The 23,292-nt window shown below is 45.0% G+C and overlaps 1 protein-coding gene and 1 long non-coding RNA gene across 2 annotated transcripts; both read right to left on the bottom strand.

Moving 5' to 3' along the window:
• Positions 1-484: 484 nt before the first annotated feature.
• On the bottom strand, positions 485-7,511 carry LOC125257725. The gene is made up of 3 exons (XM_048174377.1): positions 7,267-7,511; positions 860-7,044; positions 485-637 (listed from the first exon to the last, which is right to left on the bottom strand). The coding sequence occupies exon 2, from the start codon at positions 6,835-6,837 to the stop codon at positions 1,171-1,173; it is 5,667 nt and encodes a 1,888-aa protein (XP_048030334.1). The 5' UTR covers positions 6,838-7,044; positions 7,267-7,511; the 3' UTR covers positions 485-637; positions 860-1,170.
• Positions 7,512-18,814: 11,303 nt separating this feature from the next.
• Positions 18,815-19,471, bottom strand: LOC125257967. Its single transcript, XR_007182486.1, has 3 exons — positions 19,302-19,471; positions 19,076-19,141; positions 18,815-18,899 (listed from the first exon to the last, which is right to left on the bottom strand). It is a non-coding gene; the product is annotated as an uncharacterized LOC125257967 (long non-coding RNA).
• Positions 19,472-23,292: the final 3,821 nt, after the last annotated feature.

Genomic DNA, 23,292 nt, shown 5'->3' with positions numbered 1-23,292 from the left:
TCTTCTAGCGCGCTGGAATACTTTTATATCTATTTAATGTGTAAACTAGCAAGACAAAACACGTTCAAATGATAACCTTTCACTCTATTGCGGTTAAAGTTGCAATTGATCCGCGAATCACATGTGTCCCGAACCGTGGGCCTTGGTCCGTACGGATCACGGATCAACAACGATCCCTTTAACCACTAATAATCTGGGTTTATAATCTTATAGCCAAAATATCGCCATATAACAGAGGTAGCGTTTTTTTCTTGCCACCAGTTCAGTGACCGTTTGCTCCGCATCCATCTTTACCCGTTCTCTGCGCTGCACACCGGAAAAAGTCATGACATGACCGTGCGCGCCACACGTGCCACTGCCTAAACTGAAACTGAATGGTCTTCTTTTTATTAGCGGTGTATAAAATGGGCAAACAGCTCTCAGAGAATGGGTTGTCATGTCCTCACATGTATTTATTTATTTATTTATTTATGTAAAGAATTGTTCGGCTCTTAGGTGCCAATTAATACCCGGTGGCAACCACCAAATAGTGTCCGATCAGAACAATTAAGTGTTGTCCATTTAGAAGGAGCTAGATGCACACACCACTCATAGACCACCCATTGCAAACTTGAACAGTCTTTAATAAAGTGTGGTTCTAGAAAAAGAAACAACAATAAAGTATAAATATACACTAATAAAACATCAATATGCAAATGAATAATATTCACATTTGTTATGACATTAACACTGAAAATACGTCTGTACAGCGATCGTGTAATAAGATTAGCTTACAGACACATGTGCTTGGCAGACGCGATAAGCACGTCTTTAAGGACAAATTCGCGATCAAATGTAAACAGTATAAAGAACGACTTACTCTTTGATGCACGCACACATGCGATTACTCAGTATCGCGGCAGAACGGCATTATCATCACCGTTAGTATCGTCTCGCGGCAGCAATAATAAAGACGATAATAAATGAATTCTAAACTGCGTCAGCATACGGGTCCTTTCCACCTTCTGGGTCCTAACTATAGGCGAGTGACTGATGCCTGACTAAATAACACGAGCAAATTAACCATTACACGTACAAAGAATGAATGAACATATTAATCACTGGCCCTCAGTTTAGTACAGCCGCCCCCAAATGTGCTTGCAGATTTGTATCTTGGGCCAGAACTCACAATCATTCAGGGAGTGAAGGGAGTTTAATCAGTCTGACAACAGGTCTGATGTAGGTTCTGTCTTTGACCTGGATTTCTGCAGCTCTTACTTTGTTATCAGCTCCGGTATGGACAGCTTTCACAGTCCCAATGGGCCAGAATGCTCTAGGGAATTGCGGATCAGCAATCATAACCACTGTCCCTACTGTCAGGTTGTCTTTCTCTTGTTGCCACTTATGGCGAGACTGGAGTCCAGGTAGGTAGTTGCGCAGGTAACAGCTCCAGAACTGGTCTGCCAGTATCTGGCTGTGTCTCCAGCGTTTGCGGCTGAGCAGCTCAGATGCAGGGTAAATTACCTGAGGCAGGGCAGAGTCTGACCGGCCCATTAAGAGTGAATTAGGGGTTATTGGGTCCGGATCAGCTACATCCGAGGAAACATATCCCAACGGCTTTGAATTTAAAATCCCCTCAATTTCAATAAGGACAGTCCTGAGCACTTCCTCTGTGACAGTTTGTGCACCAATGGTGGTGTATAGTGCAGCTTTAACAGATCTGATTTCCCTTTCCCAGGATCCTCCGAAATGTGGGGAGTTTGGTGGATTGTATTGAAAATCAATTTGTTGCTTGGCAAGTTCTCTTTGCAACTGAGGGTGAATATTGTTGAAGGATTCCTTAAGCTCACGATCTCCACCTTTGAAATTGGTACCCTGATCAGAGCACAACTCATGAGGCTTTCCCCTACGGGAGATGAATCGGCGTAGAGACATAAGGAAAGAATCTGTGTCGGCTTGAGAGAGAAGGTCGATGTACACTGCCTTTGTGGTCAAACATTTATAAATGATACCCCAGCGTTTTTCGTTTCGTCGCCCAATTTTGATGGTAAATGGGCCGAAGCAGTCCATGCCCGTGGAGTAAAAGGCTGGCTGGAAGAGTCTTAAACTGGAAGGGGGTAAGTCAGCCATTTTAGGTATGTTGGGCTTACCTCGCCACCTCTGACACTCAGTACATTGATATTGAATTGATCGAATAGCTTGACGACCTCTCAAGATCCAGAAGCGTCTTCTAATTTCAGCAAAGACCCTTTCAGTACCAGGGTGATGGAGCTGTGCATCGTACTGCCTAATAAGTAGTTTAGTCACTGAGTGGATTGGGTCTAGGACAATTGGGTGAAGAATGTCAGGGCTCAGCAAGCGACATCTTCGGAGTCGTCCACCCACTCTGATCAGCTGCGTTTCAGAATCAAATTCGGGAGATAAAGTCTTTAGACGACTGTTTGAGGAGATAGGTTTCCCTGCTTGAAGCTGAGCATATTCGTCAGGAAAACTATCCATCTGAGACTGTTGAATAATTCTGAGCTCGGCTTTCTTATATGTATCAGCAGTGACAGTGTCTGTGGGACTGGCCGCCCCGTGAAGGGTTCTGGCTGTTGCATCTACAAGCTCTTGAAAGTTGTCATATTGAGAAGCACTGACTGAATGCTGGTCAGCCTCAGTTATTAGAAGATGGAAAGATACTGGTTTACGCAGTTCTTTTGAAGTGTCAGCTGGCACTAGATTGGGCAGTTTGGGCCAAGATGATGGAGGTTTCTGCAGAAATTCTGGGCCATTCTTCCAGCGGGTAGGTTTGGCTAGCTGAGCCAGTGACATGCCGCGAGTAATATCGTCGGCAGGGTTGTCTTGTGAGTGCACGTATACCCATGATTTTGAATCAGTTAGCTCTTGAATCTCCGCAACTCTAGTTCCTACAAACACTTTAAAGTGACATGAGTCTGATTGAAGCCAGTTGAGAACGGTTGTAGAATCAGTCCAGTATCTGAAACTGCTGATGTCTAGTGAGAGCTCTGTTTTCAGAACTGCTGCCAATTGTGCTCCAGTTAGAGCAGCACATAGCTCAAGTCGGGGAATTGTCTGCTGCTTCTTTGGAGCTACTCGTGATCTAGCTGCCAAGAAGGACACCTCTACTTGTCCTTTGCTATCTTCAGTGCGGAGATAGGCTACAGCACCGTATGCTCGCTCTGAGGCATCACAGAATGTGTGCACACTTCTTGAGCTGATCAAGGGATCTACCTTTGTAGTGTAGCATCTGGGCAGTGTGACACAGGAAAGTTGTGGAAGCTCATCTTCCCATGTGAGCCATGCATTCCTGAGATCTGTGGGCAATTCAGGGTCATCCCATTCTCTTTTTTTGTCCCAGAGCCTCTGGACTATGATCTTAGCTCTAGTGGTAAATGGGGTGATGAATCCCAATGGATCGTACTGACTGGAAAGGATGCTATATATGTGTCGCATAGTGGGCTGAGATTTTACGACATGACCATGTTTATAACCAAGGGTGTCGGATCTACATTGCCACCTAAGTCCTAATGTACGCTCCTGGGGGTCGGCCCTGTCGGAACTAAACCAAAGCTCATGGTTCTCTGACCTGATTTGCTGCGGTAGGTGTTGTAGCAGTTGGGGTGTGTTAGTAGCCCATTGGCGCAGTTCAAATCCACCCTCGGCCAGCAGATGTCGCATATCATCTACTAATTGTCTGGCAGTCTCAAGAGAGGGAAAACTTTGCAACCAGTTGTCCACATAGAAACAACGATCTACTGATGCTCGTACCTCACTGTCTGGTTGGCTGTGATCAGCAACATGTTTCCGAAGAGCAAAGGTTGCACAGCACGGACTGCACGTGGTGCCAAATGGTAAAACTGACCACTGGTAGACATCAGGTGCGTTGGTTGGTTTCAGATCTCGCCACAGGAATCGTAAGAATGCTTTATCTTCTGGCAGGAGACGCACCTGATGAAACATCCCCTTTATGTCGCTGCTAATGGCTACTGCATACTCACGGAAACGGAGAAGTACTCCCAGCAAGGTCGCACCCAGAGTTGGCCCAGGAAGAAGATATTCATTTAAGCTCAGCCCTTGGAAGTTGAAAGAACAATTGAATACAATCCTGTGCTTTCCGTTGTGATGGACCATGTGGTGTGGAATGTACCACCCTGGAGTCTGTACAGCTGTGGATTGGGGAATTTTCTTCACATAGCCTGCTTCTAGCAGCTTGTTCATCTCAGACTTGTACACTTGAGATTTCTCAGAGCTCTGTGCCAGTTGATTTTCAGTCCTTCGCAAATGAGGCAGTACTGCTTCCTTTGGAGCGGCTAGAGGTGGAGGACTGATTTTCCATAGGAGGGGGGTAGCATATCTTTGCACACCTTCAACATCAACCCTCATTGTTTTCTCCTCCAGCAAGCGAATAGCTTCAGCATCTTGCTTTGACCTTGTCACAAGCCGTTCATTTTGGTAGGGCAAGATGTCCATCTGCCACAACCGCTCAACTTGACTGAACAGATCATTGGGCGCAAGGCTTACAGCTGTGAACAAGCACTGTTGTATGTGTGGGATGTGCTCGAGGAACTTTGATGGACCTTGGAGTGTCCATCCCAGACGAGTTTTCACAGCTGCTGGACCTCCAGGGGGTCCCAACCGAACTGGCTCAACGGGGGTGATCAGTTGTGGGTAATCTGACCCAATGAGTAATAATGGCCGTGCATGGTCAATTGACTGAAGAGGTAGGCCTCTGAGATGGCGATATCTCTTTTGGAGTGTTTCAATTGGGTAGGAATGAGGTGCTAATCCAAGCTCCTCAGCTGTAAAGGCTCTCTTGATTGCAAAGTTGCGATCTGGTTGTGTCGCAGGACTCACTGAGAATGATACGGTGGAGCCATGAATAATGCGGACGTCTTGGCGCACTGTGCGAAGAGACAGGTCTTCAGGCTTACCGTGGAGGTTGAGTTGCTGAGCTGCCTCATGGAGAAGTATGGTGCGCTCTGAACCATCATCTAGCAGTGCATATGTATCAAGTGAAAAGTCTCCATTGCGTATGATGACTCTGCACAATTTCAGTAACACTCTACTGCTTCCAGTTGGTCGATTGACGTATAGAGTTTCTATTGTGGTGCTGGTGGACTGGGTGATCTCTCCTCTTTCTTTGATATTAGTAGTACTTGTTTCATTGTTGGCCTCATGCAGAATTTCTAAATGTCTCCTTTGACACTTCTTGCATTTTGCCTTTAGAGTACACTGACCTGCTTGATGATCACGCCCACATTTCCAGCATCTCTGATTGGATCTGATCCAAGTCACAATCTGCTCTTTGGTCAGTAGCTTGAAGTTTGAACACTGATTTAGATAGTGTTGAGTTGTATTACAAAAGGGGCAGTATTTCTTTGGTTTCTCTAGTGTTCTCACCTCAGACACTGTTTTCTGGCGAACCGATTCGGTCTTGGAAACTGGACTTTGCTCGCTTCCATGGAAGATGGCAGTAGATTTGTGTGATAATTTTGGCACTCTTTGCTGGTCTTTGCGGAAACTCTGTCTCTCTCTACTGGAGTCAATACTGAACTGAGTACCGTCTTCCTGCACCCTCACCTCATACTCCAGCCACTCTGCAAATTCAGTCAAGGTAGGAATAGGTGTCTTGAGTGGATTGACATACCTCTTAAAGTTTGCTCGGAGGTCGTGAGGTAGTTTAGCAAGGAGGCGGGAGACGTGAGACCCACAAGTCAGTTCTGTATGTCCAGGACTTCCTAGTTGATCCAGCATTCCAACCAGGGCCCGTACCTTCAGTGCAAAAAGCCTGAATGCTCTGGTGTCACCACTTCTTATGCTGGGTCCATCCATCAGAACAGCAATGCGTTTAAGTGCAAGTTGATGGGGTTGCCCATAGAGTTCTGTTAGAGCCTGCATAGTATGACTGTAAGGATACCGGCTGTTACTGTAGGAGTCAGCAATGAGCAATGCTTCTTCAAACTTCAAGTGATCCATCAATATTTGGAATTTAAAGCGCTCTGTTACATCAGCAGGCAGGAGATTGTCAAGAGCTACTTTTAACCTGGTGAACTCCCGTGGATCCTCTTTGGTAAAGTTAGGAATGGTTGGGGTTGGACCACGATAAGTGTTCTCTTGACTGGGTGGCGATGACGAACGATGTGGCATGAATGGTCTCTGTCGCCTGGAGCTAGGGCTGTAATAGTGTGTGGATAGCTGCCTTGGCTGGTGGTAGCATTCATCAGCACGCTCGGCCCTCTGGGGTGCACGCTCTGGTGATGGCGAAGTTGATCTGAATTGCTTGGAACTCACTTTCATCCTCTGAAGCTCAAGAATGATCTCATCAATTCTGTCACGTTGACGTTCTGCATGCAAATTATCCTCACTGTGTTTCACTGACCTTTCTCTTTCATAACGTGGATCTCTTTGATCTCTTGTTGACGTTACTTTGTGATGTGGCGGTGAAGTTCGATCCTCCATATTGCGTGTCAAGTGTCTAGGTGAACAAAATAGTTGAGATGGAGACAATGACCTTGGAGTGTGAGGTGCAGACTGTTCACTGAGGTTGCGTCTGAGCTGACGGTTCTCCTCCTCCAGATCCTTCAAGCGCATCTGCAGTGCTTCAGGAGAGAAGTGTGGATTCCCTTCATAGGCAGGAAAGTGATCAATGCCAGCAACCAGGGTGTTGTGAGGTGGTAATGGACCTCCTGTAGCCCCTATTAGCTGTTCTCCTTCATTGGAGTGGTTTGAGGGTGTGTGTGCTGATCGCTGCTCTGGTACATAATCCACCTCATAATCTTCAAGATACCTTGGCATCTGCGTTCGGCGACGTGAGCGAACTGTAACATCTCTATTCTCCTCACTATGTATGGACATTATATTAATTCAGAAGTTGCCCACTCCGGCTCGAAGGACCATGTAAAGAATTGTTCGGCTCTTAGGTGCCAATTAATACCCGGTGGCAACCACCAAATAGTGTCCGATCAGAACAATTAAGTGTTGTCCATTTAGAAGGAGCTAGATGCACACACCACTCATAGACCACCCATTGCAAACTTGAACAGTCTTTAATAAAGTGTGGTTCTAGAAAAAGAAACAACAATAAAGTATAAATATACACTAATAAAACATCAATATGCAAATGAATAATATTCACATTTGTTATGACATTAACACTGAAAATACGTCTGTACAGCGATCGTGTAATAAGATTAGCTTACAGACACATGTGCTTGGCAGACGCGATAAGCACGTCTTTAAGGACAAATTCGCGATCAAATGTAAACAGTATAAAGAACGACTTACTCTTTGATGCACGCACACATGCGATTACTCAGTATCGCGGCAGAACGGCATTATCATCACCGTTAGTATCGTCTCGCGGCAGCAATAATAAAGACGATAATAAATGAATTCTAAACTGCGTCAGCATACGGGTCCTTTCCACCTTCTGGGTCCTAACTATAGGCGAGTGACTGATGCCTGACTAAATAACACGAGCAAATTAACCATTACACGTACAAAGAATGAATGAACATATTAATCACTGGCCCTCAGTTTAGTACAATTTATTTATTTATTGTTATTTTATTTCATAAAATCGCAGAATTTTGCATCATATAATATCATATAATATCATCATATTGCGATTGCGATATGATTAATCGTGCAGCTCTAGCTTGACAGTTTAAGACATTAAATCATAGAAGCACATAATACGAGACACTTTCTTTTAAAAATCTACAGGAGATTTTATTTATTCTAACACAAACTAATCTAAGACAAACACACGCACATACACACACACACACACACACACACACACACACACACACACACACACACACACACACACATTCATTCGCGTTGCAGTAAGAAGGAAATGAGAGAGAAAGAGTTTTAAGAGAGAGAGAGAGAGAGTGATATGATTAACTGAATTCCTATCAATGCCTTTCAAAAACCAGAACGAACCATGAATCATTAATTTAAATGCACCAGTTCAGTTTTCATCTGGAGGTACTTGCTTGCGTCGACTTTTAAATGTGAGTTTCCCTCGTCATGCAGAGAAGGGTCGATGATTTGTCCAGGTTCGGTCCGTGTGGAACAATGAAAGAAAGTCTCTTTGTTACTTGAGTTGAAGCGGCAAAAGTCGTTGGTTGAACTTTGCGGTAGTACTTAGAATATGATACTTTAAACGGAAAAGAAAATTAAGTAAAAGCAAAGAAAAGAAACGTGAGTGAAACTTGAATGGCTTGAATGAGCGGCTTGTTTGTTCTTCTTGTTACTCCATGGTTCTGCTTACGACAACAACAAAACTATATCTCAACTAAAAAAACTTCTCTTGCAGTTTGACTATTTTAACTAGTTGTTTTCACACCTCAGAGGAGTCTTGGCCAATCAGATATTGTCCTGTTTCAAAAGGGCTTTCTCTGCCCCCAATAACACATGGGTGTTACATCCCATACTGCTTCAGCAGAGAGTGTCAATTTAACATAATTTATATTAAATGGAATACAATACATTTTAAACAGATTTCATTCAAGTCAGGATATAGGAAAGGAGGAAAGAGACAAAATAAAGCATACTTTCATTCATTCAGTCAAGAATTAACACATTTACATGAATTGTTGAGTGTTTTGAAGCATAACTATTTGTGAACACATAATGTAAATAGTATGTAGTTAAAATATGTTTGATCAGTCCATTTAAAATTGTTTGGAACAATTTTGATGCAGTTTTAGTTGTATAACAGTCTCTGTTGAGTTTTCTGTGAGGTTAGGTCCTTTAGAGAAACAAATGGGGCCTGCATTGTTTTCTCTGTTTCTTTGATCTGGTGATCAAAAAATCTTATCTTCCTGGGTGACCATTTGGTTTGTCACTTCTCCTGCTATCAGGAAGCATGGGGTGTCATAAAATTAATCCGCCTTGGTTTACTCTGCAGACGAGCTGGAGTCGGAACTTGATTCTGAATTAGGATTATGTTTGAAAGAATCATCTGAATGATTCATTTGTCTGGTTTGTCCACAGTTCCTACAATTACTTACAATTTGGTCAAAAGACTCCTCTGTGGTACGTTCTTGTTCAAAGTATTAAAACACTATAAATCAAGCTAAGGTAGGAAGCTTTTGTAGTCAATTAAATTTATTTTAATTGGTTACTTTTCTTTTTATAATAAATAAAAATGTAAAGGCAAATAAAACTTCATCATTAAAGTATAAAATACAGTAATCACTCTTGAGTCAAAGGTGTAGTCAGCTCTGGGCGTCCCATCTTCAGCTTGGGGTTTCTTGTCCTCAGCTCTGGGCTTCTAGGCGTCGGGGGTACTGACGTATCAGTATCCGAAGAGGCAATCAGCTCATCAGTCTTTTATACTTGTGTTGTTTATTCCAGACATTTGGTTATCTTCTTGATTGACGTACGTTGTAACTTTCCCAAAGTTTCCAGACCATTCTCAAGGCCTCGCAGGTGCAAGCTGTCTGGCTTTTGTGTCCTTGAACTCCAGTAAACTCAGCCAAGATGGCCGATGTCCTTATAAGTGTCTAGGAGCAGAACCACAGTTCTCTGTCCTTGAGCACACACACATAGAACCACACACACTTCTGTGTGCTGCAGTCCAGCTCGGATCCTCCTTCTCATGGACAGGCACACACATATCTAACAATAACTGTACATCTCTGGCCATACAGTATAATGCATTTCTTAGAAACAAACAAATATAAATAATAATAATTTTGTAAGCAATGCATAATATTTAATACATTGGCCAAATGTGTAGCAACAGACATCCAAAATCTTAACAAGGAGGCAGGGTAATTGCATTTTCTTGATATAATACAACACTGTTAAAAGTTTTTTTCCTCTCTCACTACCCTCGATGATGTGGTGGCTGTGCACAGACCACACCCACCCTGCATGTGAGACCAAGGCAATCTGAATGCATGAGGGTAGTTCTGTGCCGGGGTTGAGCAGCACTTGTTTATTAACCGTGATCAAGTCACAGCGCAGGCCCTTGGTCAGACGATCTACACCTCATTGGTCCAGAAGTGTCACCTGGCTTACTTTCCAGATGTGCTAGAGGTCGTCAAGGTAAAAATGCGTTTGCCCATCTTAGGTGGGAGCGTCGAGGTGACTATGCCTGACCCTCTAACGCAAACCATAGAAAGTCGATCGTTGTGAACCAATCCTGGGGACATATGCATTCGAAAATGCGTTTCTGCATAAGCATCTTGAATGGCAGCCTGTGAAGGGACGGAATGGCCGTAGTGGGGTCGGACTCTGCGAGGTGGCAGTGTGTATGGGAGATGGCACATGGTAGGCGGCCTCGACATACACACTGGGACCTGCTGGCCAGGTGAGAGGGGGCTGAGGAGTGCTAGATAAGGAAAAGGGCATAGGCACGTTTCTGATGAAATGAGGCCCACTATGAGGCCCCACTACTGTGAACTATGTTCTCAATCATGACCTTACAATGACTTATGCGGGTCTAAATGTGCTGCCGAACATTTGGAGAAAAACCTTTTCCTCAATCATTTAAGCATTTTGTAGACATAACAGGTATGTATTTCAGCAATGTGCACTGTACTCTAATATGGTATGCATGCTATAATCTTAAAGGTGCCCTAGAATTGAAAATTGAATTTCCCATTCAGTCGGTCACTTCGACGTACGTCGGATGACCGACGAATAGGAATCTCGCTAGAGAGGCCAATCTACTTCGAGTGTAACTAAACGAGCCAATGCACATTGGCATGCAATCATATGCATCAGCTGCTCGCCTCGCAGCGCGGGTATATAATGAGCAGCAGGTGCGTTGCATCTTCAGCTTTTCGCTTCGGAGCCGAACTACACATGGTAGTATCTACGAGCGAGTGTGAAAGGAACGAGCCAGCTCTCTCTACTGCTCTCTCGTCTGGTGCAGGTGGAACAGCACAGCAGCGGGGCCGATTCTCTCCTTTTGTTTATTTTCTTTTTTTGCCCACTGAGCAAAGAAAGCTGTGTGTCAGCTGTGAAAGCCGTTCTTACGGCTGGTACGGTGCGCTTTAAAGAGCGCTGAAAAGCTGTTTTCACGGCTGGTAAGAGCGGCATCTCCAAAGAGAGTGCACACGACAGGCTGCACATTTCCCTGTCTGTGCTGCAGCGGCTTTCCCCTGCGTGCTTCGGCACTTGAAAGAGCAGTTCCTGAAAGAGCTTACACGAGTAGTTCGCGTCTTTTTAAAGATGTCGTTCTACTTGTGTGTTTCTGGATGCGGTCGTTACCTGGCGCCTCGGGATGGTCACCAGCGCTGTATCACGTGCTTGGGCTTAAGGCACGCTGAGGCGGCGTTTGTGGACGAGTCATGCACCCATTGTGGGATGATGACCGTCGCGGAGTTGCGGTCGAGACTCCACTTCCTGCAAAGGGGTGGAGTCCCGGTCCCGGCGCCTCGTTCCAATCCTCCTCAGAGGGTTGCTTCGGGCGCTGGGACTGGTGACTTGAGGATCATGGTGAGCGCGCTTCCTTCGGGGAACCAACCCCCTAGGAACCCTCATCCCTCGTGCACTCCGCAGCCAGTAGAGCTGCCGGGGGAACGCGGTGGACCACCCCAGAGGTGTGTACCATCCGTATCCTTCGGAGCTCCCCATGACGACCAGATGTCGATCGCTGCATCGGAGGGTGAGCCTGATACTTTCGGGGATGACGATTCGGCGCAGCTGCCTCCTTCGGGAGTGACATCTGTGCCCGATTCAGACCCGGAAATGATGGCTATGCTTTCCCGGGCCGCCAACAGGGTCGGGCTCGTGTGGAATCCTCCACCGTGTCCCGAGCCCTCGCGGTTGGACGATTGGTTTCTCGGGGTGGCAAGGGCTGGTTCTCAGTCCCCCACCCCAGTGCCTTTCTTCCCGGAGGTGCATGAAGAACTCACTGGCACATGGACGGCACCTTTTACTGCCCGAAACCGTGTCGGTGGGTCCTCCTCCCTCACCACCCTTGATGGCGGAGCGGCGAAGGGTTATGCGCGCATACCCCCTGTGGAACGGGCCGTTGCTATGCAACTGTGCCCTAACTCCACCTGGCGGGGGGAGCCGTCTCTCCCTTCCCGGGCCTGTAAGCACTCGTCGGATCTTACCGGCAAGGCTTATCAGGCCTGTGGGGAAGCCGCTTCTGCCTTACACGCTATGGCGTTGTTGCAGGTCCATCAGGCCAAGGCACTGAAGGACCTACACGAGGGTGGTCATGATCCGCAAGTTCTACAAGAACTTCGTACCGCGACGGACCTCGCGCTTCGTGCGACGAAGGTTACGGCGCGGTCAGTGGGTCGTGCGATGTCCACCTTGGTGGTCCAGGAACGCCATCTCTGGCTGTGTCTCGCGGACATGAGGGATACCGACAAGGTCAGGTTTCTTAATTCCCCCGTGTCCCAGACCGGCCTCTTCGGCGACGCGGTCGAGAACTTTGCCCAACAGTTCTCGGCTGTACAAAAGCAGTCTGAGGCCATTAGTCACATCCTGCCGAGGCGGTCAGCTGCTGCACCCCCACCGCCGGCGGCACCTCAGTCTGCCCGTCGCCGAGGGCGCCCCCCTGCGGCCGCCCCCGCTCCCACGCCGCAGCAGCAGCCTCCATCCAAGAGGCGTCGTGGAGCCGGTCGCGGGCGGGGTGCCCAGCCCGTCCCGCCACCCCCTAAAAAGAAGGGTGGCAAGGCCAAGTCCAAGCGGCCCTAGGACGGGCGACCCGGAGATGGATGGGACTGCTCTTCAGGAGGTGGTGACCGCACCGCTCTTCCCCCGGAGGAGGGCCGGGTGGGATCTTTTGTTTCCCCTTTTTGTCCGCCGTGGCCCAACGACCGCGGTACCCAAATTTTCAATAAAAGAGCAGTTTCCTATCTCCGGGTCCGAAGAGGTCGGAGGGCAGTGGGAGGGCAAGAACCTCACCACTCTCATCCACCTCTTCTGTCGCCAGCGGACAGCAGCGAGCAGCAGGCAGACAAAACCTCGACTGCTCCCTCTGTCCACCTGTGGAAGCAGGTAAGTGTTGCACAGCACACTGTGACCCCGCTTCGGGCCGCCTCATACAGAGAGCCCCCCGGGCCGCGTCCCTGCGTTCCACCTCGCTGCCCCGCGGCGGGTACGCCGGTGGTCCCCTTGGTGCCGCTTGCTCGGTCTCTGGGAGCCTGGCTAGCGCTCCCCAGTCCGTCTCGCTGGCTCCTTCGGACCATCAGGCTCGGCTATGCGATTCAGTTCGCCCGGCGCCCCCCCAAGTTCAGGGGCATCCTCTTCACTACAGTGAAAGCTGCCGATGCCCCTGTCCTGCGTGCGGAGATCGCAGTCCTACTGGCGAAGGACGCGATCGAGCCGGTCCCTCCAGCCGATATGAGGTCAGGGTTCTACAGTCCCTACTTCATTGTACCCAAGAAAAGCGGCGGGTTACGACCGATCTTGGACCTGCGTCTTTTGAATCGGAGCCTCCACAAGCTACCGTTCAAAATGCTCACGCAGAAACGCATTTTCGAATGCATCCGTCCCCGAGATTGGTTTGCAGCGATCGACCTGAAGGACGCGTACTTTCATGTTTCGATTCTTCCGCGACACAGGCCATTCCTGAGGTTCGCGTTCGAAGGTCGAGCATACCAGTACAGGGTCCTACCCTTCGGGCTCGCCCTGTCTCCCCGCGTCTTCACGAAAGTCGTGGAGGGAGCCCTTGTTCCCATGAGAGAACAGGGTGTTCGCATCCTCAACTATCTAGACGACTGGCTTATCCTAGCACAGTCTCGGGATCAGTTGTGCGAACACAGGGACTTGGTGCTCAGTCACCTCAGCCAGTTGGGGCTTCAGGTCAACTGGGAAAAGAGCAAACTCGCCCCAGTGCAGAGGATCTCTTTTCTCGGTATGGAGTTGGATTCGGTCGAACAGATAGCACGCCTCACAGAGGAACGTGCTCGGTCGGTGTTGAACTGCCTGAATACTTTCAACGGCAGGACAGCGGTCCCACTGAAATTTTTTCAGAGGCTCCTGGGGCATATGGCGGCCGCAGCGGCTGTAACACCGCTCGGTCTGCTTCATATGAGACCGCTTCAGCACTGGCTTCACGGCCGAGTCCCGAGATGGGCGTGGCTACACGGCACGTTCCGGGTGCCAATCACTCAGGAGTGCCGCCAAGCCTTCAGCCCGTGGTCGGACCCTTTGTTTCTTCGGGCAGGAGTGCCCCTAGAACAAGTGTCCCGGCATGCTGTGGTATTCACAGATGCTTCGGCCACCGGCTGGGGTGCCACGTACAACGGGCATGCAGTGTCAGGGGTTTGGACGGGACCCCATCTGCATTGGCACATCAACTGCCTCGAGTTGCTGGCAGTACGTCTTGCTCTGGGCCGCCTCAAAGGCCTGCTACGGGGCAAGCATGTACTGGTCCGTACGGACAACACTGCGACCGTTGCGTACATCAACCATCAAGGTGGTCTACGCTCCCGTCGCATGTCGCAACTCGCCCGCCATCTCCTCCTCTGGAGTCAGAAGCATCTGAGGTCGCTTCGCGCCATTCATTTCCCGGTGTGCTCAACCGTGTGGCCGACGAGCTGTCACGAGCTGCGCTGCCAGGAGAGTGGCGACTCCACCCCCAGGTGGTTCAGCTGATCTGGAAAGAGTTCGGAGAGGCTCAGGTAGACCTGTATGCCTCTCTAGAGACCTCCCACTGCCAGTTGTTTTACTCTCTGACCGAGGGAACACTCGGGACAGACGCACTGGCACACAGCTGGCCCCGGGGCCTGCGCAAATATGCGTTTCCCCCAGTGAGCCTACTTGCACAGACACTGTGCAAAGTCAGGGAGGACGAGGAGCAGGTCTTGCTAGTTGCGCCCTACTGGCCCAACCGGACCTGGTTCCCAGAACTCTCTCTCCTCGCGACAGCCCCTCCCTGGCCCATCCCTCTGAGGAAGGACCTTCTTTCTCAGAGACGGGGCACTCTCTGGCACCCGCGTCCAGACCTCTGGAAACTCCATGTCTGGCCCCTGGACGGGACGCGGAGGTTCTAGGTGACTTACCCCCTGAGGTACTTAACACCATCACTTCGGCACGTGCACCGTCTACAAGACGTGCTTACGCCTCGAAGTGGAACCTGTTCGTCGAGTGGTGCTCTTCTCGCCGAGAAGACCCCCGAAGATGCTCGATCGGAGTCGTGCTTTCCTTCTTGCAGCAAGGGTTGGAGCGTAGGCTGTCCCCCTCCACCCTCAAAGTCCAGACTGCTGCTATCTCCGCTTACCACGACCACATAGATGGCAAATCTGTTGGTCAGCACGACCTGGTCATCAGGTTCCTTAGGGGGGCGAGACGGTTAAATCCTCCTCGACCTCCCTCCATACCCTCTTGGGACCTCGCTCTGGTGCTAAGAGCACTCCAGATTGCTCCCTTTGAGCCTTTGCAATCAGCAGACTTAAAGATTCTGTCTATGAAGACTTTGCTGCTGGTTGCATTGGCCTCCATCAAGAGGGTAGGGGACCTGCAGTCATTTTCGGTCGACGAATCGTGCCTGGAGTTCGGGCCGGGCGACAGCCACGTGGTACTGAGACCCCGGCCTGGCTACGTGCCCAAGGTTCCCACTACTCCCTTCAGGGACCAGGTGGTGAGCCTGCAAGCGCTGCCCTCGGAGGAGGCAGACCCAGCCCTGGCTTTGCTCTGTCCAGTCCGCGCTTTGCGACGGTACATAGACAGAACTCGAAGCTTCAGGACCTCAGACCAGCTCTTTGTCTGTTACGGAGGCCAGCAGAAGGGAAAGGCTGTCTCCAAGCAGAGGATGGCCCACTGGATAGTGGATGCCATCGCCCTGGCTTATCAAGCTCAGGGCGTGCCCTGCCCGCTCAGGTTGCATGCTCACTCCACGAGAGGTGTAGCATCCTCCTGGGCGCTGGCTCGTGGCGCCTCGCTGACAGACATTTGTAGAGCTGCGGGCTGGGCGACACCTAACACGTTCGCTAGGTACTATAGCCTTCGTGTGGAGCCGGTCTCCTCCCGTGTTCTCGCCTCAGGTCAGAGGCACGGAGAGGCCCGGCTTAGTGTCCGCTTGCTGCGCGACATGCGCTTCTTTTCTCCAGAGAGTCCCTACAAGGCAGACCCTGTCGAGTCCTCCGACATCCCTTCGGCAGCCGACGTGGCGGAGCGTCGGTCGCCAGGCCTTACTCCGTTGAATCCTTGAGAACCGGATTTAGGCTGGGTTCCATATGTGTGACCCTACGGGGATCCCATATGCGGCTTTCCACGGTTGCTCCTAATCGAAGCCCGTGTCTTTCCCTCTGGGAGAACCCACCAAGTTGGAGTCACCCCAGTTCTTCCATATGTTGTACAACCTACAAGGTTAGTCCATATGTACTTATCCATATAACTCCTTCGGGGAAGGATATGGCTTCTGCAGCGTTCCTTATCTGACGTAAGGTTACGCTCCCAGTGGTATCTATAGTCTCACTGAGTGGGTTTTGGGAACAACAGTGATCGACCCTCTCTGTGTGAGCCCGGTCCCACCGTCCTTAGGCAAGGGGGTTCAGGTGGCTCACAACAGAGCACTGGAAGAGGGCACCTCCTGTGGCGCTTTGGTAGGGATTCCTATTCGTCGGTCATCCGACGTACGTCGAAGTGACCGACTGAATGGGAACGTCTCGTTACAAAGGTAACCCTCGTTCCCTGAAGGAGGGAACGGAGACGTACGTCCCGTCGCCACAGGCGCTGTCCTGCTGATGCTGCCACCTGCTGGGTTCGGCTCCTCAGCGAAAACCTGAAGATGCAACGCACCTGCTGCTCATTATATACCCGCGCTGCGAGCGAGCAGCTGATGCATATGATTGCATGCCAATGTGCATTGGCTCGTTTAGTTACACTCGAAGTAGATTGGCCTCTCTAGCGAGATTCCTATTCGTCGGTCATCCGACGTACGTCTCCGTTCCCTCCTTCAGGAACGAGGGTTACCTTGTAACCGAGACGTTTCTCTCTGAAAATGCTGGGTGATTTTCATATTGAATTATTGAAAATGTTACACAATGTGAGAGATGGTTTGCGAGACCCATATATTTTTACTCATACCCTGATAATAAAATGTCAAATGTTTGATTTATTAAGACTTTTAAAAATGTAATTTAAAAAACTAAAATGATTTAATTTGAACAGTTGTTTAATTTTAAAAGATGTAATTTAAACTTCTATATTTATGCTTTGAAAATAAAAGTTAGCTTGAACAAAATATTGTTTCATCCACCCCCCACTAACCATTGCTCTCCCCCTCTGTCACTGACACTATCATGCTTTGTTGCAAGTCACTTGGAGAGACAATGAGAAAACCATTTAGTGTTAAGTACATCAAGAAGGAACACTTTTCCCTGCTCACTGAAAGCTGTAAGATTTTTATTTTCATTTATTTGAATTTTCATTTAATTTTATTTTATTATAAAACTATAATAATTGGTGTCACTAAATTTAGTCAAGTCGCCTTTATTTACTGTATATAGTGCTTTTTACAATGCAGATTGTGTCGAAGAAGCTTTACAGTGATAACTGTTTGTTATTATTAACATCGTTATACTTTTATTTATTACCATCTTCATTCAAAGAAGAGAAAGTTTTTCACTTTTGAAAAGAGTGTGTGTGTGTGTGTGTGTGTGTGTGTGTGTGTGTGTGTGTGTGTGTGTGTGTGTGTGTGTGTGTGTGTGTGTGAGAGAGCGAGAGAAAGAGAGAGAGAGAGAGAGAGAGAGAGAGAGAGAGAGGCGGATTATAAGTATTAAAACTTCATGATGTTTAAAGGAATTACATTTCCTGATCCCTGGAAATGTAAGATATTATTATTTTCATCCAGCTAAAACTATATTATTATTTAGTAAGATGTGTAAGATATTTTTTATATTTTCATCTAGCTAAAACTATATTATTTAGTAAGATGTTTGATTATTATTATTCAGTGTAATGTGTGTAAATCTCATCCCTAATGTTCATCCCTAATAGGGTATGTCCAACACATAGAGACTTTATATCTGGAATCATTTTAAATCAAATCACTCAATATTCCTAGCTCATTTTTAAACATACAGAGATTTATTTTAAGCATCACCCTTATAGGAAGATTTATTAAAACTTTAAAGATTTTTAAGAACATATTTAAACATTTTGAACATTTTCTCTGGAAAAGGTAACAGACTAAGTGTCCCATAGAATGCAGCATGGCCCATTGTTGTCACTGCCTGGCTGGGTGTGAGCTGCTCACTTGGAAAGACCGAGAGAGAGTGGGAGAGGGATTGGATTGTTCCAATGTTGTTCATTATTCAGTTTAATATATTATATATAAATATATTTTCATTTATTTTAAATAGATCTGTATTACGTGTGTGACGAGAAAGAGAGAGAGAGAGAGAGAGAGAGAGAGAGAGAGAGAGAGAGCGCGTATATTGCATTGACCCTATTGGTAAAATATTATTTTTTCTCATTTTTGACGAAGAGGATGTCTGAACCTCTATTTATATAAGCCCCTGTGACGGAATGCGACACCCCCGAAATATCTGGTCAAACAACCGGGTCAAACGATCATTCACTCCCGGAGCTCACGGGTCAACATCCAGATGGACAAACACAAACAACATTACATTCATCCTAATATCCGAAGGTCACAGGTCAACAGCCAGATGGACAAACACAAACAACATTACATTCATCCTAATATCCGGAGGTCATAGGTCAATGACATCGGGGTCAAAGGTTGTGTTGACACAGTCCGGAAACGGAAGGACAAAAGGTCACACCTGTCAAGTCATCAATCAAAGGGGCCATAAATCACTTTTTGACACATGTCCCAGGGTAATCACTACTGACATTCTATTAAGATTTACAACAAAACTTACAAAACCACTTACCTATATCCTCCCATTCACTTCTGCAGGTAAATTTTTGCCAGATTGTGTCCTTCACAATGGCTGTCTGTCAGACCCAAAGTAGCCTACCTAAAAAAAAAAATTGAAACATATCTTTCCCATTTCATCTTTATGAATTACTTAAATATTATTATTTAAGTTCAAAAGAAATAATCATATTAACACTTTTAAGAAGCAAATGTACAGTATCCGTATGCATATACAATATACAATATACAATATTGCATAGCAAAGGATTCAAGTACCTTTGTTGTAAATGGAGACATTTTATTCCATCATCAGTGTTCATTTTCAAGTAGGCCGTTTGGATTCTGGATGAAAACAAATCTAAGTTAGCTGTTATTCAAAAGCAGTATACACCCATAATGCAATTGCCATGTCATTCTAAGAAAGATCTATCGTATTTTAGTGTAAGTTATACGTAAAGGATAAACGAAAGATGTAAACTGAAAAAGACATTTAAAAACTTACATTCCAGTATTTATTTTTGAAGGCAGAGTTCCATTGACCAGGAGACAGTTCTGTTGTTTGGGCCACAAACTGTCCCAGCGGGTAAAACATCCTCCAGCACAACTCTATATCTGCCGCGACTCTGTTTATCTGTGATGCAAAAACTTGAGAAAATGAGATCCAGACAGTAGATAAAGTTGATGAAAAATTATTTATTCATTTACAATTAAATTTAGCCTCACACGCAAACTTTAATCGATAATGAAAATACTTAGTAAAACCAAAGGGCAAGATAACCATCATAAAGGAGTAGTCAATAGTTAATAATAAATTTAGAGTATTGTAAAATTTAGAGTATTGTATCTAATAGATGAAGATCAAAAAGAGCAATAATTAAGACATTTGCAGATAAGAGACAAGAAGTAGAAGCCAAGGAGAGCAAAGGAGAGAAAAAGCTGAATTATCAATGACCCGGTCAGCTTTATACCATGAGCATATAGGGAAATTTACATCCCACACAAACGGATGTTTTTGTTAAAAGAAAAGGTTAAATGGTTTTACCCAGTGTCAAAAATAGATAAAGAGTTGTTTTAACCCCCTTTGGGAATTTTGCAAATCTTACCCTTTTAAATGTCATCAGGAATAATAACAGACATATTTTGATCAGATTTCAAATTCAAATGGTTAACTCTGAAAAACATCACTTATACAGGACTTGTTAGGCGTCCAATGTCTAACCACAAACGTGTCAGCGTGACCTGTCACACTGGAACACTTGAAGAACAATTGAACATAACAAGCATACTCTTAAATATAAAATAACCATAAGGGTACAATAATAAGTAAATCCTTGAAAATATGATGAGAATTAATATATAAAGTATTAGTACATAAATATAGGAAATCAAAAGTGAAACTGATAAATCATAAGCCATAAACGTTTAAAATAAATATTAATAAAAGTGCATGAATATGAATATTGACCATTTTGGATGCATCAGTCTGTTTGTGAACGAGTCCGTACTCGCTTTTTTCCGTCAAAAAGACAATCAGACCAGGGACATTTTGCGCCAATTTCTTCAACAACCATTTGCGCTGTTCGTCAATTTCAAATTTTGAACGTCACGAGAAAAGCACGCTGTGATTGGTGGTTTTACGCATCGATCTACCGTGGCCCAATCAGCGCCTCTCATCTCCTAACATTCTGTAGATTAGGCTAATGTCATATTTTAAAATTAAGCACTTTTTAATGAGGCTAAGTTGAAAATGTTCTCTAACATTGTAATCAAAAATAGACTATACATCTCTTTGTTGCAAATTTACAGAAAATGCGATGTTGAGATGCTAATATTGTTAATAAAGAAATTAAAGGGATAATTCACCCAAAAAAAAAAAAAAAAAAAAAAAAATATATATATATATATATATATATATATATATATATATATATATATATATATATATAATTTACGCACCCTCAAGCTGTTCCAAACCTGTATAAATGTATTTGTTCTGTTCAACACAAAAGAAGATATTCTGAAGAATGTGGGAAACTGAACAGTTCTGGGGCACCATTGACTTCCATATTAGTCCCAAAGCAACCTGGTTACAAACATTCTTCAAAATATCTTCTTTGTTCAACAGAAACTTGAGGGTGAGTAAATGATGACAGAATTTAAATTTTTTGGGTGAACTATCCCTTTAATATTGCTTGTCAACTGAAAACAAAGTTTCCCCATTTGTATTACAGTTAATAAAATCTTTAAAAACATATGACATTAATTATACATTAATTTTTCTTAATAAAAAGTAAATTGAGTAAGACAGTGTAAAAGGTGCGAGCGTGGATTAGTAATCTGGCCCCCTGGTATCAAGGAGAAAAAATTTTGGCCCTCACCAATATCGAAGTTACCCATCCCTGCCCTATGGTAAACACGTTCGCGCAACAGTTCAGCAAAACACGAGACTTTCACTTCCCCCAGAATTCATCTCACTTCTGCAGACTACTCAAGCCAGTGTTCAGCTAAAATAATGCATTTCATCTTTTGTTTCTTATGGTTGGCCAGACTCAGAGTTCAGCCCAATGCTGTTTCACACAATGGTGTTAAAAACATGATGCCAGCCAGACCCAGAACCAAAACAGAAGTGACAGATGTAATGATGATCTGGCCCAAACTTGCACAATCTGGAATAATATCCTCAAAACATTTTACAAATGTTGTTTTGATAATGTTACTCCTTTATTATGGAACATTGTGGCAATATTGTATAGAATATTCTCCATTCTTACATAAACCAAGCTAACCATGTCTTGAACACTGACATCTTCTTTTTTTCTTTTAATAAAGCTTAAAGAAACAAAACAGTGAAGGAAATTGTTGCTAATACAATGCTATATCAGTTATGTACAATAACAATTGAAGACTTCAGATGCAAAAGCCTTTAAGTGCCATTTGAAATTTTCATATAAAAAGAGCATGTTTATCAAGCTTATTATACTTTAATGTAGAGCTGCACGATATATGGCATGAGATTGTCACGCGCATTTCGTCATTAAAGCCGGTTCCCTGATTACCGCTAAATCGCCATCACCTGCTTTCAAATGGAGCGGCATTTAATAGACAGAACCGTAGATCACTGAAAAGCCACGCAATATCGCGTTCATATCGCAGATGAATCGCCTTCGATAATGAACGCGATATTGCGTGGCTTTTCAGTGATCTACGGCTCTGTCTATTAAATGCCGCTCCATTTGAAAGCAGGTGATGGCGATTTAGCGGTAATCAGGGAACCGGCTTTACTGAAGAAATGCGCGTGACAATCTCATGCGATATATCATGCAGCCCTACTTTAATGGCAATGAAAAGGACCTATTAATTGCCATTAAAGTGAAATTTACTGAACCTAAACATACAAGCTTGATAAAAATGCTAATTTAAGAAGAACATTTCAGATGCCACTTGCACAGGCTTTTGCATCAATTTCTATCCCATTTTAGAATTAGCACAATTTTTTAAAAACTTGATTTATTTTACATATATTTTACCTTATCTTATAGCTCACAAAAACTGTTGTAAAAAAACAAATTAAATGAAAATAAAGATCTAACCCAACTTCAAATAATTTTAATTAAATTACTTATTTAATCATTTTGTATGGTTTAAATTAATTTTGTTGTTGTTGTTATTTGACATTACTGTAATCTAAACCAAGAGTTACATAATGAAAATAGTATGCTTAATGCTTACTGATTATTGAATAAAGCGTTTAGATTTGACCTAAGAAACAAACAAAAATGCTAGAAACACTTTCAGTATGCATTTCAGGCCTTGCGTTTAGGATGGGTTTCTGAAATGGCAATAAATAAATAAATAAATAAAAATTATTAATAATATGACATCACGTGATTAATTCTAACCAATGAGACTGCTGGAACAGCATCCATGAACTGTCATTCCGGAATCGACTGGTACCGCAAACAGGTAAGCTTTTTATATTTCTATAGTAATTTCTGAGTTTTCTATTAAAATTAGTGTAACAGGTCGAAATGGTAATGAATTAATTAATTGGAATTAAATTACACCCGCTTTAGTGGTTTATCTGATGAGTAAGTTATATTATTTAGCTTGCTGCGTTTAAATTATAACGGTTATAACGGTCGACTAGCTGCTCGGACAATTCATTTTCTGGTAATCTGAGGTAATATACTTTAAAAACCGCATTAATTCATTACCTTGAATTGTTTTACATCCATTTCGGTGTTAATTTGATTTATTATTGTTTTTCCGTTGCTGTTTTTACGCGATGTCTCGACTGAGCTAGCCATGATGGCCGGGCTGAGTTGTGTCTTTGTATTAAAGTTTTAAACAGCGACGTAAATACAATAACTAAGCTGCACACCCTTATTAAATCTCGTTACATAAGCTACGGTCATATTACTATCATGTTATCGTGACCTAAAAATGGTATAGGTAAAAGGGTATAGGGGTAAAAAAAAACCTCTTTTTTTTGG

The sequence above is a fragment of the Megalobrama amblycephala genome, linkage group LG22 (genome assembly GCF_018812025.1).
Source record: "Megalobrama amblycephala isolate DHTTF-2021 linkage group LG22, ASM1881202v1, whole genome shotgun sequence".
Taxonomy (NCBI): Eukaryota; Metazoa; Chordata; class Actinopteri; order Cypriniformes; family Xenocyprididae; genus Megalobrama; species Megalobrama amblycephala.
This window is presented reverse-complemented; position numbering and strand designations above follow the sequence as displayed.

What these genes read in the sequence shown, in the direction of transcription:
- LOC125257725 (XM_048174377.1), bottom strand. Translation starts at nt 6,837, where the DNA reads ATGTCCATACATAGTGAGGAGAATAGAGATGTTACAGTTCGCTCACGT.